At 35.3% G+C, this 19,110-nt stretch overlaps 1 protein-coding gene across 2 annotated transcripts in view; it reads left to right on the plus strand.

Moving 5' to 3' along the window:
* The window catches only part of LOC141552507 (maestro heat-like repeat family member 5), a 70,575-nt gene extending 53,211 nt beyond the window's left edge, over positions 1-17,364 (plus strand). For both annotated transcript variants that reach the window (XM_074284671.1, XM_074284672.1), the window contains exons 12-16: positions 6,699-6,854; positions 7,662-7,784; positions 16,056-16,158; positions 16,560-16,634; positions 17,256-17,364. In XM_074284671.1, coding sequence (XP_074140772.1) covers positions 6,699-6,854; positions 7,662-7,784; positions 16,056-16,158; positions 16,560-16,634; positions 17,256-17,353 — 555 coding nt within the window. In that variant the 3' untranslated portion in view covers positions 17,354-17,364. The remainder of the gene's footprint in view (positions 1-6,698; positions 6,855-7,661; positions 7,785-16,055; positions 16,159-16,559; positions 16,635-17,255) is intronic.
* The last annotated feature ends 1,746 nt before the right edge of the window (positions 17,365-19,110 follow it).

Genomic DNA, 19,110 nt, shown 5'->3' on the forward strand with positions numbered 1-19,110 from the left:
TGCTTGAGAGAGTGAGCATTGAAGAACTCATCTAGATTATGAGCCTGGATGACTAGGAGAATGTGATATACTCACCAGTAATAGGGATCTTGTTTCTCAATTGCTAGTGCACTCCCCAAATTACTTTTTATTTACTTTGTCTATATTTATTAGATATTTATGTTATTTCCCCTATCAAAATTCAAATCCCTTAGCATCAATGAGTGATTTTTATTTGTTGGTTTGGTTTTTGTCTTTGCATTTCCAGAGTCTAGAGTGGTGTCAGCAATCGAACGAATCATTATTGAATGAAAGAATGTTGCCTGTGTGCAAACCATTACCTGCCTCTCTTGGATTTATGTTGATAAAAGTCTTTTTTGGTACACAAACCATGTATATAATTCAAGTGCCTGTGCCTGTGTGATACTGGAGAGGTCCAAATTCAACCTCCTGCTTTTAATCACAAGATATCTTGATTACCATATTAACTGTAACATAGGTAGACCAAAATAAAGAACTAATAATTTAATTGAAACAGAAAAGGAAACCACACAAACATTAAAATACTCAACCATCTAGTGAATAGATTACTACTCTCCAGTTCCCCAGTATTTTGCCCTTTATACATTTTTCTTTCTGTATCTGGTGAAAACAACCCTTCCTGGTAACTTTTAACATTCCTTTCAACTTCAATCACCAATTTGTTTGTCTGTCCTGTCCTATTTTCATTAGCTGTACAAATTGGGGAACAACTGTCCATACTTAGGATTCTCCTTTTTATTTTCTCTATTCTTCTTGCCATGAAAATGTCCCTCAAAAAGTTAATCTACCTATTGTCCTAATTCTTGATAACTGGAGGCTCATGGGCTTTTGATGGGATGAGAGGTATTGCAAAAATTCACTTGAAAGTATGTAATGTCTACTTAAAAAAACAACTCCTCTTACATGGATTAATGATTACATTAGGTATTCTCTATTTTCAATGGCAAAAAACTGTGGGAAAAGAGCCTGAGGTGAAGAAAGAAGACATTTCAAAAGCATATGGAATCACAAAGATGTCTAGCAATTGAATTTAAGGAGAGAAATTTTGGGATGATTTAAGGAGAATTTGAAAAAGTAGATGGATCCCATGTGAAGAAGGAGAAGGGTTTAAACTGAAAGAGAAAGATAATTCATAGAAGATCCCAAGAAACAGAACAAGAAGGATATAGAATAGAAAAGGAAGAGAAAGGGATAGAAAAATAGGTATGATTGTCAAGGTATTAATAAGGTAAGAAGACAGAGATCAAGATACAGGCAATTTTCCTTAACAGTTCTTCAGAATAGGAGCTAGCAAGAACAGCAAAGAATTTCAGATCTCACTTCAGTAAGTCTGAAAAATGGGGAGAAACTTGTAATGATATATACATGGAAGATATAATAGTTTTATTTCTGTGACTGCAAAAATTACTCTTTCTCCTAGAAGAAAACTTAACACTTAAAGGATTTTAATTGGGGAACAAAAACTTGGTTCATTTTAGACATTTTAAAATTCTAGTCCTTCTATTAAAAACATTTGTAGAACACATCAATGAGAATGAAGAGTCCCTTAAAAGAAGTCAGGAAAAGAGCTTTAGTGTTAATTTTTTTTAAAAGGATAAAATTAATCTCAGAAGTAAAAGGAAATGATGACTACTGTCAAGAAGTGAAAAAGCTAAAGAATGTGACAGAAGAGAAAAAAGAAGAAAGATCATGAAATACTTAGAGATAAGTAATCTATGAGTATCATCTCAAAGAAGATAGAATTGGACCTTCTGAGAAAAGGAGCTATTTGCCTCCAGGGACTGTTGCTGTCAGTTCTCCTGTAGAATTGAAAAAGAGTTCATTTACTAAGGATGAGAGGAAGAAAAGAGAAGTGGAAGTTGATGACTCTTTTCTGAGGAGATTTTTGATAACAATATTAGAGAGGTCAGTTGGCTTTTCATGTATCCCAGACTGGCTAAGATGTATGAATATTGCACACTTCTGGTGATTTATTTCAGTACAAATGATACAACCATGAGAAATCAAAAAGATATTTCTAGATATTACAAAACCGTGCCCAAGAAAGTGCTAGATTTCGGGGCATGAATGATGTTTTCTTCATAATGGAAAGACCTGCTTGAGAAGGGAGTAATTTGATAAAGCCTATAATAAGGGGACATACACCTCCTATAGTGAGAGAGTAAACTTAGAGAGAGTATAAATAGGGTTCCATAACTAAAATTCTAGAAAAGAAGTTAACCCAAAAGGAATGGGAAGTCCTCAGTAGTGAAAAACTGAAGGCTAAAAGTGAAATAATTCTCACTCAGAGAAAAAATAAATTCTAAAGGAAACAATGTTAAGGTATAGAGACTCACTCACCCATTTAGATTTTTATCTTTTAAAAAAATTTAGTCATTTATTTGTCTTTTTTATGTTAAACATGGTAATATATATATATATATATATATATACATATATATAATCCAATATAGGCATACATATTTATACAATTATCTTGCTGCTCAAGAAAAATCAGATCCAAAAGGAAAAAATGAAAAAGAAAATAAAATTCAAGCAAACCACAACAAAAAGATTGAAAATGCTATGTTGTGAGCCACCCTCAGTTCCCATAGTCCTCTCTCTGGGTTTAGATGGCTGTCATCATCAAAAAATCAACCAATTTAGATTTTTTAAAAAATCATGCATATTGTCAGGAACACAAACTCAGAAAGAGATGAATCTGTTAAGGAAACAAGCACAATAACAAAAAAAAGTGCAGAGGTATTTTTAGTTACATTAAGGGTTAAGAGAGAAAAGGGGGATTAAGATTGCCATTTGAAGGGAATGGAAAGACAATAACTAATAACTTATTTTGCTTCTATTTCCTCTCTCAAGATTTTTGGACTGAGAAGGATAAAACAAACAGGTCAGTAGGGAGTTGATGTCTAAGACAAGTAAGGATATAGTAAGAAATCTGCTGATCTTAATTAGTTCAAGTCAGACAGTCCAATAACTTAGAGTATTGAAAGAACTGGCAAATAGTATTACTCAAGTATGGTCTATGATTTCTATTAGCAGATATATATATATGCATATATATATAAACATATATATTTATACACAAATGAACATAAATGTATATATGTATGTATATATATATATGTACAGTATATACACATTCTGTATGAAATAAAAAGCAAAGTAAATTAGGGGGAGAACTAGAAGCTGGGAGAGTCATAAAAGGTTTCATGGAGATCAGGGATTTTTCACCTTTTTAATATCATAAATAATATCTACAGGAAATCTGGTGAAATCTGTGGACAATTTCTTGGAATACTGTTTTTAAATAAATGAAATAAAATGCATAGGATTAAAAAGGACATCAATATTAAAGTATAGTTTTATGTACATATAATTAACAAGTTCATGGATCTTAGGTTAAGAATATAGATATTGTTGTTTGAGAAGGGTTTTGGAGGAAACAAAGGCATCTAAGAAGTGAAGGTGACCTTGGAGTTCATCCAGGCATGTCAGGACATCAAGTACACAGACATGGAGTTGGGAAATGAAGTGTCAAGTATGAGGAGCTGTAAAAGGCCAGTTTAGCTGGACCATAGTATGTCAGGAGGGGAGTCATCTATAAATAATAAATTTTAAAAGATAGGTTAGGAACTAACTTGTGAAGGGCCATAAATGCTAAAGTGGAGTTTATTTGGAAAGTACTGGTGTTTATTAAGGGTATAAAATATGGTCAAACTTGTGAGTCATGGAGAGGATGAATGAGATTCATCAGGAACCTATGCTTTTGGAGGGCAGCTAGGTGGTTCAGTGGATAGAGTACAGAACTTAGGCTAGAGTTCAAATCCACCCTCAAACAGTTACTAGCAGTGTGATTCTGGACAAGTCACTTAACCTCATTTGTCTCAGTTTCCTCATGTGTAAAATGAGCTGGAGAAGGAAATGATAAGCCACTCCAATATCTCTGCCAAGAAAATCCCAAATGGGATCACAAAGAATGATATACAACTAAAATGATTAAATAATGACAAATTGATATTGAGTGAATTAAAAAATGAATGCTTAGTCTTGATGGGTTTTGACCATGACAAAGCAACTCAATGGGCTTATTACTTCCTCATTTTTGGAAGCTATGCTTTTTTTTAAACTCAAGATTGAATGAGTTATTTTACTGCCATGTCATACAGTTAAGCTCATGTTAAACTTGCAGTCATTAAAATCTCTAGATCTTTTTCATGCCTCCCCCATCTTGTATTTCTGAAGCTTGTTTTTTAAAAAGATTGTAAATATATATATTCCTATTAAATTTCATCAACTCAGTGTTTAAGCTTGTAAAAATTTTGGGGAAAGGAGGGATACTGTCTATATTTTCACATATGTTAACACTTTCTCCCTATCAATTAAAGCTTTGACCATCCATTCAATTCATTTGTTCAAGTTATTGACAAAATCATTAAATAGAATTCAGCTCAACTAGAAGCTCTATTCCAAGAAGATGTCTAAATTATTGACTGTTTTTTTGAGTCTAATCTTTCAAATAAGTCCTAATCCATCTAATTGTGCCATTATCTTGTTTTCCGGCATACCCAAGTCTTTATTGGGAAGTGGATCCCCCACCCTAACTGATTTTGCCCTCAAAGTTAATGGGAAATATGTGCTTTTTTATCACATAGTATTTTTCAGTCTCCACCTGCTATTCTCATAATGCCCACCATTCAAATTCCAATGGCAAAATGCAGCCAGGATACCTCACAATCCATTGCTTTCTTATCTTCTTCCAGGATCATAGTCATACTCTAGATGCAAAGTTTATATACTAACTCGAACTTCAAACAACTCAGTGAGGATGAGGCTATCTGCATTATCCTTTATGAAAACAAACAACTGTGCTAGGAGATGAAACAGAAGCTGCTTTAAATAAGGATTACACATAAAGCTCCTATTGTTTGTGGACTCTGTGAAGGGTAGATAGGATTTTGGAAACTCTGCTTTCAAGAATCTTCCAGTCTTGGAGGAAGAAAAGCCATATGACAATAACTATGCTTAAAAGGAAAGCAAGAAATATGCAAAGAACAAGTCCAAGGAAAGAGTTATGAGATATTTTCCAAGGAAGAGACTGTTGAATGGAGCTGAAATCCACCTTTCATTATTTTCATTGATCTAGAACCAATTACCATGATTTACATAATTATAACTTTGAATAGCACAAATTTGAATACACATGGCCACTTCACAGGATTTAGTATTCTCACTAATTGAAATTTGTGCTAGTCCTTTCCTTTGGAGTTAAGTGAAACAAGTTAATCCCTTTTCACCATTTCTAATAATTTGGAAACAGCTATCATGATCCCAAGATGCCTTCTTTCTCTAGGCTAAAATATCTTTAATTCCTTCAATTGAATGTACTATGGCTTTAGTCCTCTTTCCATATTTCTCATCCTCCTCTGTACTTGCTTCATCTTATCAATGTGTGGGATAGCAACCTCTTACTCAAAATAACTACTCAGAGATTTCTCAAAGTAAAAAACAGAAGCTTTATTACAATCTCATGAGAAACAGGCAGTCTGCTCACTGGAGTCTCAGAGAGAGGAGAATCAATCTCGCAGAAGTTAAGGGCAATTATATAGTCATAAACCACAGGAATCCATGACTCCCCTTCCCCTTATCTGGTTAATTTTCACTACCTGATCAATACTTGCTCAAGTGGAAGTAGCACAGGTTTGCTAAATTCTAGTCAGGTTAATATAGTTGACTTATTGCAAGTGTGCATGCCTAAGTTTATGGTGGTCAGTTTGTTTACAAGGCTCACAAATGCTTATGAGCACTCTATTGTAAGGTTTGTACAAAGAATTTCATTTTCCCAAACCCATCAGAACTTTATAAACTGAAATTTAGGTTATAGGTTCAATTTACCTTAGTTAATCATTTTATGAGAAACCACATAATCCTTCACAATAAGCTTTATTTACAGGTAAGTAATTGATTAAACCAGAGGGGTTAAAAAGCTTTCTAGAATTAGGGAGACTTAGTTTACCTCAGGCTTCCTCAGTCAACAAACAGAGATAGCTAGTTTGGAGAATTCTTGAATATCTCCAGGCCATTAAATAATTAGTCAGGTTCTTCTCTAAGCAGTTAAGTAACTGCTTAGTCAAGGGGGTTATCTCAGTTATTTCTGCTAGAAGAGCAAGTCTTTGCTCTTCTTCCCAGAACCCTAATGATGAACAGTTCCTTGGTGCTGAGTCTTGAATTGTCCATAATTACCTCCCACAGTTATTATTCTGAGTTCTCAGTTTCGCTCATCAATGAACTTCCTAAAATTTGGTGTCTAGAATTATCCACAATATTCTAGCTAAGTTCTGAACAAGGCAAAGAACAGTCAGACTATTACTTCCACTTCTGTCTATGATTGCATCATTTTTGTTGACTTATAATTTTCAGTCTTCTAAAGCCCTAATACCTTTCCCCCATGAATCATTGCCTAATCACTATTGTAAATCATTTTTTGTTTCTTGATTATTTTTTTTTTTTGGTTTTCCCAACCTTAACCCCAACTCCTAACCCCAAGAAAGAGAAAAATCCTACCTATCAATCCTAGATTAGTTAATTAATCCTAAATTAAACCCATAGTCCACAGATGGCCCCATTTTGTTTGCCCTCTCAAAACTATCATCCTACTTTAATGAGTTTGTCCTCCTTAGGAGAGAGATAAGGTTCGAGGAGAAGCCATCTTCCTCTATGGAGACGTGATCTATAGTGCTGGGAAGAAGTATGAGGAACAACTGAAGCTTCATGCTTTTCAATGCCTGGTTCCTCTCCTCTTCCATCTGGCTGACCAATGCCCAGAGGTTGTTGTGGTAAGAAAAGATCCCTCACCTAGTACTTACTGGGAATCTTTTGTGATCTGAGTGTGGACTCAGATGCTCTATGGGGGAGATAGAAAGAGGAGGAAGCAAAGCTTCTGTCCATTCAGATAATGCAGCACTTACATGGGAAGAGAAGATTCACCTTACATCATATATTTTGTTGTTGTTCAGTCATTTCAAGAGTGTTGGTGCTATCTGGGGTTTTCTTGGCAAAAATATTGGAAAGCTTTGCCATTTCCCTCTCCAGCTCATTTTACAATGTTATATATACTAAAATTGAATTTACTGTTCATCTACTCAAAACAGTCTATATATAAGCACTGTTATGGTGGGGCAGAATAGTAAGGGAAGAGTTCCTTTGAGCAAGTTTTTGATTGAGTAATGAATAGTAGAAGGTCATTCTAGACAGAGAGAGTAATGAGAGATTGTGAAAGGGGAAGAGTGTGGAAACCAGAGCTATAGAGAAGGGGCCTGTGACAGAGGCTCTTTGAGGGAGCCAGTACCTTCCTCTTCTTGTGTTCTTCTTCCTTCCTGTTCCCTCAGTAGTAACTCACTAAAACTCTCTGCTGTGCCTGAAGGGAGACCCACACACCAGGCTCCCAACAATCACTTGGCATCTTGTCACAGTACTTCTTGTCATAGAAACCTTTTCAGTGTTGGTTTTCAGGAGCTCTCAGGAAGGGGATAGGGAGCACAGGTAATGGCCCTAGAATCTCTAAGACAGTAGGGTTGGGAACACTGTGATGAGATCTAAAAACTAAGTCTTTGACATGATATTTCTTTTCTTTTTCTTGGCAGAAAACTAAATCCACATTTATGCGTCTTGCTATATTATTCAACTGGGGCTTTCGGAAAGAACTGTTCAGCACATTAGCCTGGAGAGAGGGCCTGGGAGCTGAGAATGACATTTTTATCTACATGGTGAGAAGTATAAACTTTCCTTCTGGAATTTCAGTACCTGTGTGATCAAAGTTGGGGGTAGTTAGGAGCAGTAGGTCAGAGCCATGGATTTAGAGGGATGATTTTCACTATGAAACACCTGATATTCTTCAGCAATTGATTTATTCCTAATAGTCTTTTTTGGGAAGGAAACAGTACAGGACAGAGGTAATAAAAGTATCCTATCTCCCTTTAGAAATTACATCTCTCCTGAAGCAGTCTTTGGCTAATATTGGCTTATTTTAAGCTTGTAGTCTATTAAGCCATCCCACTTCCTGCCCCCAGATTTTTATTTCATATAACCTCAATAAATTTTCTTCACCCTGGTCTTATTCCAGTAAGTTTTGAAGCCAAGTGTATCACTTTACATTTTTCTCTATTAATTTTTATTTTTTAATATTTTATGTTAAAATTTTTAATTTTATTTTCTCTATCATTTTTGTAAGTTTTTAAAATTTAAACAAATACAAAATGAGAAAAGAAAAAAAGTGAACATTTCCATGTACATGGCAGACATCAGAAAGGATTCAATATAAAATAATAAATGTCCATTTCAAGAAAATCTATATAAAAATATTATACATTGTTTTCAAAGCTACCCAGCTTTTCTTTGCTTCCTTCTAGGTTTTCTCTTGTTTCTTGCTCTGCACTTTTTACTTTATTACTTTTTTTTCCTCTCCCTACACCTGCCCTAAAAAAGGGTATAATTACTGTGGATTTATACCTGTATAGATAGATAGATATTTATATATAGACATACATACATATATATACATATATATAGATATAGATACCAATAAACATCATAAATATATATATACATATATGAAAAACTGTACTATGCATATTTCCTCAGGTCATTTCTTACTCTGAATGTGAATAGCATTTTCCTTCATAGATCCAAGTCTATCCATCTTTTTCTAAATCAATAATTTCCTTCCCCATAGCAGTATTTCAACACAATCACACTCTATCTGAAGAATTGTCTATGAAACTTTCTTCCCAATTTTCTTCATTCTTTCTATTCTTGCCTATGCTGGTTTTATTTACACAAGAAAATTTTAATTTAAAATAATAGAAATTATCCATTTTGTATGTCAACAATGCTCTCACCTAATATCATTTAAAGTCTGACACTCCTAAATTTCCTTTCTCTACATCTTTTTCCCTTGATTTCTTTGAAATTCTGATCTTTTATTCTTCCAAATAAGATGTTATTTTCTGCTAATTCAGTAAAATGATTTTTAGCAATCTAATTGAGATGACATTGAATAAATAAGTTAAATAAGTTTTTATTATATTGGTTTTACCTACCTATGAACTATAAATATTATTGTAATTATTTAAATCTGATTTTATTTATATAAAGTGTTTTATGATTATTTTTATATAGTTTCTGTGTCCATTTGGCAGGTATATTCTTGGATATTTTATACTACTAGGTTTTTTAAATGCTCTAAAACAATATTGAGTAACATTGGTGACCCATAGTATTATTTCCATGTTTCCTCTTTTAATTAAATCTATTTTAGTTTTAACTTTGTCTGAGATCATGATTATTACCCTTGCTTTTTTACATAATACATTCTGTTCCAGTCCTTTATTTTATCTTTGTTTGCATCTCTCGCTTTTATTGTTTCCTGAAAGTAACATATTGTGGAATTCAAAATTTACTCTGCTATCCATTTCTGTTTTATGGGTCAGTTCATCATCTAAGCCATGATTACTTTTTCATTTCCCTTTTTTCTATTTTTTTCTCACCATCCTTCTCATTCTATTTATCCTATCCTTCCACACAACTCTAATTTACTTTTATCCACTATTTTGCCCTGCTATTTCTTTAGCCTATTCACCCCTCTAAGAGTTCCTCCCTTATCCTCCCCCCCCCATCCTTTAGTCTGCCTTCTAGAAATATATGTTCTCTCTTTAACCCATTCCTAATGAGAGTAAGATTCTAGGATTACCCGCTCTTCTTCTCCCCACTTGCTTTTTCTATATCAGTTCTTCCTTTCATGCTTCATTTGTATGAGATAATTACTTCTTTTTATTTCTCCCTATAATTTTATTTTTTTAGAATCACATCATCATGCACAGCTCAGCCTAAGCCTTTCCTACAAACAACCCAAATAATGGCAGTCATAAGAGTATCAACAACAATTTCACATTTAAGAAGCAGATAATTTGACTTTATCGAAAGCCTTTTAATTGATCTCTTATAGTTGCCTTATATTTCTCCTGGATCTTATATGCTGAATTTTCCATTAACTTCTGATGTTTTGTCATAAATACCTGAAACTTATTTTTTCATTCAGGATTATATTTAACTTTGCTGGGTAAGTTACCCCTGGTTGTAAGCCCAGGTCTTTTTTTTCTAAAATATAATATTCTAAGCTCTATTGTTCTTCAATTTAATAGCTGCTAGTGTTATGTAATCTTTATTGTAACTCCATGATATTTATTTTTTTCTTTGTTGCTAACAATATTTTCTCCTAACCTGGGAGCTTTGAAACTTAACTATGATATTCCTGTAAATTTTCCTTCTGGGATCTCTTTCAGGTGGTGACTAGTGGATTTTTTCTGTTTGCTTTGTCTTCTTGTTCTAGAACTTCAGGGAAAATTTTCTTGATAACTTATTATAATATTGTAACAATATTTTTTTATTGTACCTTTCAGGTAGTCTGACTATTCTTATACTGTCTCTCCTCATTCTATTCTTGAGATCAATTGGTTTTTTTTTAATAAGATGGTTGACTTTCTTTTCACTTTTAAAAACTATTTTATTATTTCTTGATATCTTATGACATCATTAACTTCCATTTGCCCAACTCTAATTTTCAAGGAGCTATTTTCTTTTTTAAGTTTTTGATTCTTGATTTTTAATTGGTTGACATTCATTTCCTAATTTTCTTGATTTTCTTGGATTGCTCTTTTCCCCCCTAATTTTTCTTTGCTCTCTCTTATTTGATTTTTAAAGTTTTTTTTAATCCCCCAAACTCTTTTTGTGTATAACCTTGAGTAAATTACTATGTATACATGACAGTCTCATCTATGATCTCCTGACTCTTCAGGACTGTCAGGAGGGTCAGGTGACATAATGAATGTAAAATTCCTCTGGAAACTGTCAAGTTCTGTACTGGTATGAGGAATTGCTACTATAACAAAACACTGGTCCAATTCAGACCTAGATACTGTGAGAGATACACTATCCTTTCATGCTAGAGAAGGTAAAATATAAATAGGATAAAATCATTGATTTCATAAGCTTGCAGGCTGGTAGGAAAATGTGACCTTTGTGTAAATAAAGATGATCAAAATTAAAATAAGTACATAAAGCAGCCAGGTGCTCTACTGTGGAATCAGGAAGGCTCATCTTCACAAGTTCAATTCTGACCTTAGACACTAATTAGCTGCATGACTTGGGCAGGTCAACTCACCTTGCTTGCCTCAGTTTACTTATCTGTAAAATGAGCTGGAGAAGGAAATGATCAAACACTACAGAATCTTTGCCAAAAGCAAAACAAAACATCATGGAGAGTTGAACACTACTGAAATAACTCAACAACAGCCAAAAGGTACATAAAAGGAGTGTGGGATACTAGGAGATGGGATACATCATTTGTCTTGGTGGGGATCAGGGAAAATGGAGGAGGAGTCACTTGAATTGTGTTTTGATAGTATGATGTTCTTTCAGAAGTCTGAGTTTGTGGCTCTTTCAATCGAAAAAACGTGTTTTTTGTTCCTCCTCAAAAAGATAATAGTCACAATTATATGAGGAGTCTTTCTCCCTAAATCTATTTAATTCAATAAATATTTATTATGTGACTGTTATGCAGAGTACTGCGTTGGACAAGGATGGTGACACAAAGTTATATTAAGTCTTTATCCCCATAAAGTTTTACTGTCCAATTGGAGTAGAAGCTACAGTGAAAAGTAGAGTATGCAGTAATGTATGATGTAAGTACTAGAACTGTGCAAATAAAGTCCTATAATAGATTTTGCTCTAGCTCTTTGTTTTAAGTCCATGGGAATTTTTTAGTGTTATGTTTTAAAGACAGCATACCACCATATTCTGCTTTCTGCTTCATTTTACCATCTTGTTCTGTTTTATGGATAATCTCATCTCATTTACATTTGGAGTTATGATTCTTTAATTACATATTTCCCCACACCCTGCTCTTTCATATTTTATCATCTTTGCTCCTCACTTTGTCTTAAAGAAAAAACAGAATGGGGTGGGAGAAGAGTGTGTTCAAGAGAAATATCCTATGCTTAAGGAAGATTCTGTTCTGCCCCTCTTCCTTTTTCCTCACTCATACTCCAATCTCAAATTCTCACCTTTTGTTTTTTTTTTAAACTGCTTTTCACAATTCTCCCTCCAAGTTTAAAGTTTATTTTGCTAATAACTGCCTTTCTGAATCCAACTCTCCTCTTACTCCCCCCTTTCCTCTCTTAGTTCCCTCCTTTTAGTCTATTAACTGTATTCTCCTGTGCATTTGTCTCTATCCTTCTTTGACCAGTTCATATGAAAGAAGTTCCAATGATGTCTAATCCCCACACTCCTTTCCTTAAGTGTACTTCTTCTTGGGTCCTCCAATTATTTGATATATTAAGTTCCTGACATTTCTTCCCAAGTGTACCCTTTTGTCCCCTTTCTTTTCTTTCTTCTTTTAATATCATCAAAACATAATAAAATCACTACAAAGGGCTATGTCATGTTTAACTCTTATATAATCCTTGATGACATTAGAGTTCTGAGGGGACTTTCATATTATTTCCTCCTTTTAGAATGTAACCACTTTATCCTTGTTTAGTCTCTTCTGATTGCTCACTTGTATTTAATTTTTTATTTCTCGACTCACATATCAAAATTTCTACTTAGTTCTGATGCCTGCAAGTTTTCTAGTTTAAAGATTCATCATTCCCCTCCTCATCTTTTAGGGATTATATTTAATATTGCTGGGTAAATGATTCTGTGGTTAGCTTTCCCTTTTCCACCCTTGAAATAACTTGTTCCAAACTCTTCACTCCTTTAAAATGATCACTGTTGAATATTGTGAGATTCTGATTGTGATTGATTGGCTCTTATGTTCTTTCTGCTGTCAGTAACACTTTGTGTTTGATCTGACAACTTGGAATTTTGACTATAATGTTTCTGGAAGTTTTCCTTATATAGTTTCTTTCAGGAGGTGATACCTTCTGCTTTTAATATGTCTTTGTAATTTTCTTTCATGATTCCTGGAAATATTATATTCATTATATTATGACTTTGGGGTAATAAAATGATTCTTAAATTATCTCTCCTTAATTGTGTTCCAAACTAATTGTTGTTTAGTGTTTTAGTTTTTTAAAAAGAGACACTTTACATTTCTTCTATTTTGTCCATATTCTGACTTTGCTTCTTGTAGTTTCATGAAGTCAATAATTTTTGACTGGCTCCTTCTAATTTTCATGGAGTCTATTATTTGGATAAGGTTTTGTACTTGTATTAATATTTTAAAACTCCTTCCAAGTCTTCCTTCCAAAGTTTCATTTCTTTTCTAATTCTTTCTTTTAATGCTGCCATTTCACTTATAATATCAGTTTTAACTCTTAAAAACAAGCACCTACTTCATTTTTTCCTGTGAATTCTAATTGACTTTATGGTCAAGCTGTTTTTCTTTGCTTTGAAGTTTTGCTCAAGTATGCTTTGGAGTTTTTCTTTTCTTCATTTATGTCTTGGTAATTCCTGACACCTTAATAGATTTTTATGGTGGGAGTCTTAATTCTGTCTAAACATTCTCAGATTGAATACTGTGGTAGAGCCAGGCACTGTGCACTTCCAGAGAGAATGTTATGGCTTATATGTTCCAGGTCTGTTCTATCTGGAGTCTTGCTACTACTGAATACCATGTGCTTCAGGGATCGCAGGGGCAGCTCAGGCCAAGGAATCTCACATTTTAATTGGAATTGTGTGATTTAGTCTAGAACATAGCTGGTTTGCTATTCTTTTGGACTTTTCACACTCTAGACTCCAGTTTAGGTCTACAATATGACTAGGGATTTGCCCCTCATTGAACTTCTGGTCCTAGATCCTGTAAGCTCTGCTTGTTAGTTTTGCAGGTTCAGGATAGAACTATAAGCTTAACCTTAGCAAGAGCCCAGAGACTGAATTTAAGATCCCTTTCTTGGGGTCAGAGAAACAGCTACAGATCTCACCTTACTCAATATCTGCTTGACAGCTGAATTCATCATCTTGGTCTAGGAAAAAAATAAATGACCCATTTTTTTCTTCTACTTCTTGACCTTCTACTAACTCTGGCACCCTTCTTGGAGCTTTGTTGTCGTAGTTGTGGGTTGTATTAGTTCCTCCTATTCTGCTATAATTGCTAGTTCTTGAGGGAGGAAAATTCTTACCAACAAGTGGGGAAAAGAAAGATTTCTATAGCCAATAGTGTTGGAAATATGCTTTAAAGAACTTACAGAAGTTCAAGTGCCCCCCCAAAGCTTTGTTTTTTTGTAGTGTCAGTTTGTATGACCTACTGTTGCTTGGTTATAATCCATATGATCATGGACTGGGTCTGTCATACCCACTCCTGACTCTGCTTTGACAAAGAAACTGAGCCATGGAGCATGTAGATGAGTTTATGAATGAGAAGGATGAAAAGATCAATTTGGTTCAAGTACAGAGTGAATATGAGGGAAGTGAATGCAAATGAGATAAGACTGCAAAGGTAAGTTAAGACCCAGTTTGAGGAAGATTTTGAATATTGGTTAAACCTGATCTAATCTCCATTCTTCTCTCACTTTAGACCCCTTGCTGATGGCTTCTCCTTTATTTTCAATGAACATGTAGGGTCACCAACTTCTCAGGTTTCCCAAACTAAGTAGTGACCCATGCTCCAAAATTACATACCTCAATTGCAAATTCAAAGTTTCAACTAATCCATAATAATAATAATAATAATAATAATAATAATAATAATAATCTCTAAAATTTTAAAGGAGTTAACAATTTACAAACTATTTCCCATTCTTTCCAAAATTCTATGGAAGAGGGAGTTGAGGCACAGAGAGGGAAGGTGTTTTACCAAAAGGCATGTAGCTCCTGCCAGTGTGAGAACCAAGACTAAAAATTCAATTTAATAATCATTTACTAGGTACCTGATGTTGTTTTCCTACTTTTGCCTCTATTTCACATTTCTCTTTGTCCCAGATGAGGATTACTAGTAAACACAGTACTATTCAGTTTGAATAGCTATGATCATATTTATCATATATTATCATCAATAGGAGCTTAATAGACTCCCTCTTCCCTCATGGTCATATGTCTTAAAAGAGGAGTATAGAAAGGACCACATGTGTTTCAAAGAAATTAAGTACTAGTTATGGAGCACCTATCTTCATATTTAGTGCAAAGCTTTTGTTGTGTCATCTTGTCTATACATGCTGTAGAAAATATTTCACCTTGAAAACCCAGGTCAACTGGGTCTAGAGGGAAATGAAGGATTTTCAATTATGCATCATCAACACAGAAAAAACCTTGAAATTGAGGGAAATGGTTATCTCTTTTGAGGAACTGAAAAATCTCTCTATCTGTTCATCCATTTGACTGGGGCTTAATGATATAGAGTTATAAACTGCTAGAACTAGAAAGGACTTTGGAGATCACCTAATCAAAAGAATCACATGGAGTTGAAAGAGATCTCAAAGCTTCTTATTTCTACACAGCCCTGACTAATGGGGAGGGGAAGTAGGAGAGCACACATACTACATCCTAAGACAGCTCATTACACCTTGGGCATCTTTGAGATGTTCTTTTCTTGTATCAAATCTAAATCTTTCTTCCCCACCTTGCTCCAGGGGACCAAGCAGAACAAATCTAATCCCTTTTCTTATGACATCCCTTTATCATATTGCCTCACTTTTTCCATAAAAGTGCTCTCACTTCCTTGTCCCACAGTTTGCTGAATTCAATTCCCATATATTTATTAATATCCTTGATAAAATCCCAAGCTTCAGTTTGATGAAGGGGAAAATTAAATCTTTAAAAAGGCAAAAAAAACCCAAAAAACTCGCCTGAAGTTATATACAAGAGGAAGTTCTAGTGGGGACATGCATGTACAGGAAAAGTGGATTTGAATTGCCTCGTCCCCTAGGCTTGCAGAAATCATGAAAGAAGGGCTATCAGTCTCATTTACCAGAAGCCACTGTTGATCTCTCTCCTCTGAGAGAGATCTTTCTTTAACTTCTCATATTTTTTCTCCTCCTTTCCAGGTAGAGAGCAATTTTGGAGAGTACCATTTGTTCCTCTTGCAGGCTTTTATGTATGTTAAGAGCCCTCAGAAGAACCTTCAACGTGCTGCCATGAAGTTTATTGGTAAATCTTTGATCATCTTGGTTTATTGGTCCATAACTCCTCCCCTCAGGATCTCCCTAAAGGCTCCCTGACTCAGGCTCCTCCTGGATACTGAGGCTCAATGAACATTTGTATCCCTTGCATTCCAACCCTAGCCTGCACCAAGACCAACTGTGCCTAAGCGGAAGTGGGCAGAGATGTGGTCTTCATGTGAGACCAGGTTCCAGGCTCTCTCTCAAGGTTAGTGGTAATCCCTATATCCATAATTTGGCTAGGAGAGTCCTTGATTGATGAAAAGGTCCCTGGCCCCACTTTTAGTCAGGCTACAAAGAGGAGTGCCCAGCTCAAGCTCCTGGTTGGAGAACTGAAAGCCCTGAGTTGCGTTCTCTTATGCCCAACCTGTTTTCTTTTTTCTTCTTCAGGTGGAATGCTTCAGGAGTATTTTTCTGATCTCTGTTTTTATATGAATAAGTCAGATATGAAGCTACTGACAAAAAGTAAGCTGTAGTCTCAGATTTTTACCATCCAAGGTTGGGGTGGGGGTAAGAGACTCCAACAGACCAGATCCAGGAGTCAAGGTAAAATCAAGAACCTTCTTATATGGCAGGCTATGTTTCCTCCTCAAATCTGGGACTCGTCGATACAAGTTTCCAGAGGAAAGCAATGAAAGAGAGTGTGTCTAAGAGATGGCTCTATGTCTTAAGACCAGAAGTTTCTGTAGAATGGGACTTGTATTTCCCCCTTATACCACATGACAGTGCTATGGTCCCCTCTCAGATTGGAGGTTGTCTAAGTGTTGAGACTGTGTCTCACTCTCTCAGACTAGAGACATGGCCTTGAGTTTTCTCTTTCATAATAAGGTCTCCCTAAGAGAAACCTCTCCATCAAATCTAGGGTTACTGAATAATAGAAGTCATCTCCTTTGTTGTCTACATTTTTTCCCAATAAAATCTTGAGTATCCCTCTCCCCAGCCTTTCTTTCTGAGGTTTTTTATATTCAAGTTTCCCCTTAGGATCAATCTAACAAATCTTGTTTCTCACCATCCTATCCTGGGCTCTCCAGATCCATGAGAAAAAGCATTGCAGCTAAATTTTCCTTCTTTACCTTTCCAATTTAGAGTTTGAAGAACTGAGAAGAGACCAAGACCCCAATATCAGAAAGTTCTACCTGAATTATTCAGAAGATATCTATGAGCTGTCCAAATATGTGGCCTGAAGCTTTAGTAATTTGCCTTTTGTGTTTTAAAAATATCATTGGTTTTATCTTTTATTTAACAATAGTGAAATAAAAATTGAGTTTAATTCAACAAGCATTTATTGAGGTTTTACAAATGTGACCAGCATTGTCCTGGGTAATGGAAAAACTACAAGTATATTTGAACACACATTCTAGGTTATATTATGGTTCTGTCATAAATAATAATCTGTAGCAAGTGCATCTAAGAGGCACCAAACAAAAGGCATTACGAAATCCAGGAAGAAAGGAGTTATTACTAACCAGAGAAATAAGTGAATTCTTCCTGTTAAGAGGTAGCATTGAATTTGATCTCATCAATGGGTGGAAATATAATGTGCAAAGCAGGGAAAGGAGGACATTCCATATAATGGGATTTATCATAAGTTCAGCACAAGGTGGGTTCGGGTCCCTCACTTAGTTCAAAGTCTAATATAAGACATATCTACATGCACATAACTCCACTAAAAATAATGTGATAAGTGCCATAAGAGAAGGGCAGATAGGACATGGGGAGTTCAAAAAGACAAAGACGTTATTTTTGCCTGAGGAGAGGAGGTTCAGAAAAGTGCTTCTTAAAATGTACTATTTGAACAAAGTTTGGTCTTTAAGGATAGGGGATTTCCACAGGCAGAGATGTCCCCTAAAGTGAGTTAGGTCATTTCAGGCAAGAGTATAGGACTTAGTGTGTTCAGAAGAGAGGCAAGTACAGGATGTATTTGGAGAATAGCCATGAGTCTTGTTTGTCTAGAGTGTGTGTGTGTGTGTGTGTGTGTGTGTGTGTGTGTACATGTGAGGAGTGGAAGATCCTGAAAAAGTTGCCTGAAGTCAAATTATGTTGGGTTTTTTATTTCTTGTGGACAGGTAGGGAATCACTGCAGGTTTCTGAGGCAAAGATACAATAGTGTAATTACTTTCCTCCTCGATCTCTCCATTCTTAAACCTTTTCTAATCATTGTATATGGTGAGAGAGAAGAGAAAAGGAGAGTGTTTAACAAGTGAAGTGATGTAGAGACAAGTCCTGGCATTTAGAGGCTTCCCATCTGTGACAAATAAATCCCACATTGCATATGGCACATATGCACCATATCTTCCTGCTATGTCATTTGCCCCTAAGTGGTGAGACTTGAAGAATAGTTGGGAGCTTATGGAGCCATGTTCTCTCATTTTTGCCAAATATCTTTTCCCTCAGAATCATAGGGGTGTAGAAATCACTGGTTCAATTCCCTTACTTTACAGATAATGAAACAAGCCATTACAGATATTGTGTTTTGTTTTTGTTTTGGAGGTTGCATGAAAGATGAAATAGGTCAGAAAGAGCCTAAGAGGAAGGAAAGTCAAGGGAGGGTAGAAAGAGGAAGCAGAGCGAGATCCTCCATAGAAAACAGACTTTTCAGTCATTCAGCAAGAGGCAATTGGAGCCTGTACTGGATAAGCTCTTACAGGAAATTATCTCTCTTTGAAGCCAGCATAATTAGGAAGCCTTCCTGGAAGAAGAAGCCAACTGAAATCAAAGCTAGTTGATAGTTTACCCAACAGTGCCCTGTTCATGAAGGTTCCAACAAGCGTTAAATTCTGTTGGCATTTAAAATGTTCTAGGAACTGTGGAGAGGGGGTGGGGTAGGGATGACCAACCTCCTGTAGTACTAACTGTAATGGATGAATGGCCAAATCTAAATATCCAGGTATCCTTTGAAAGTATCTTTCTCAGCTGTAATTGGCCAACTGTTCCCTCTCCA

The sequence above is a fragment of the Sminthopsis crassicaudata genome, chromosome 1, assembly GCF_048593235.1.
Source record: "Sminthopsis crassicaudata isolate SCR6 chromosome 1, ASM4859323v1, whole genome shotgun sequence".
Classification (NCBI taxonomy): domain Eukaryota; kingdom Metazoa; phylum Chordata; class Mammalia; order Dasyuromorphia; family Dasyuridae; genus Sminthopsis; species Sminthopsis crassicaudata.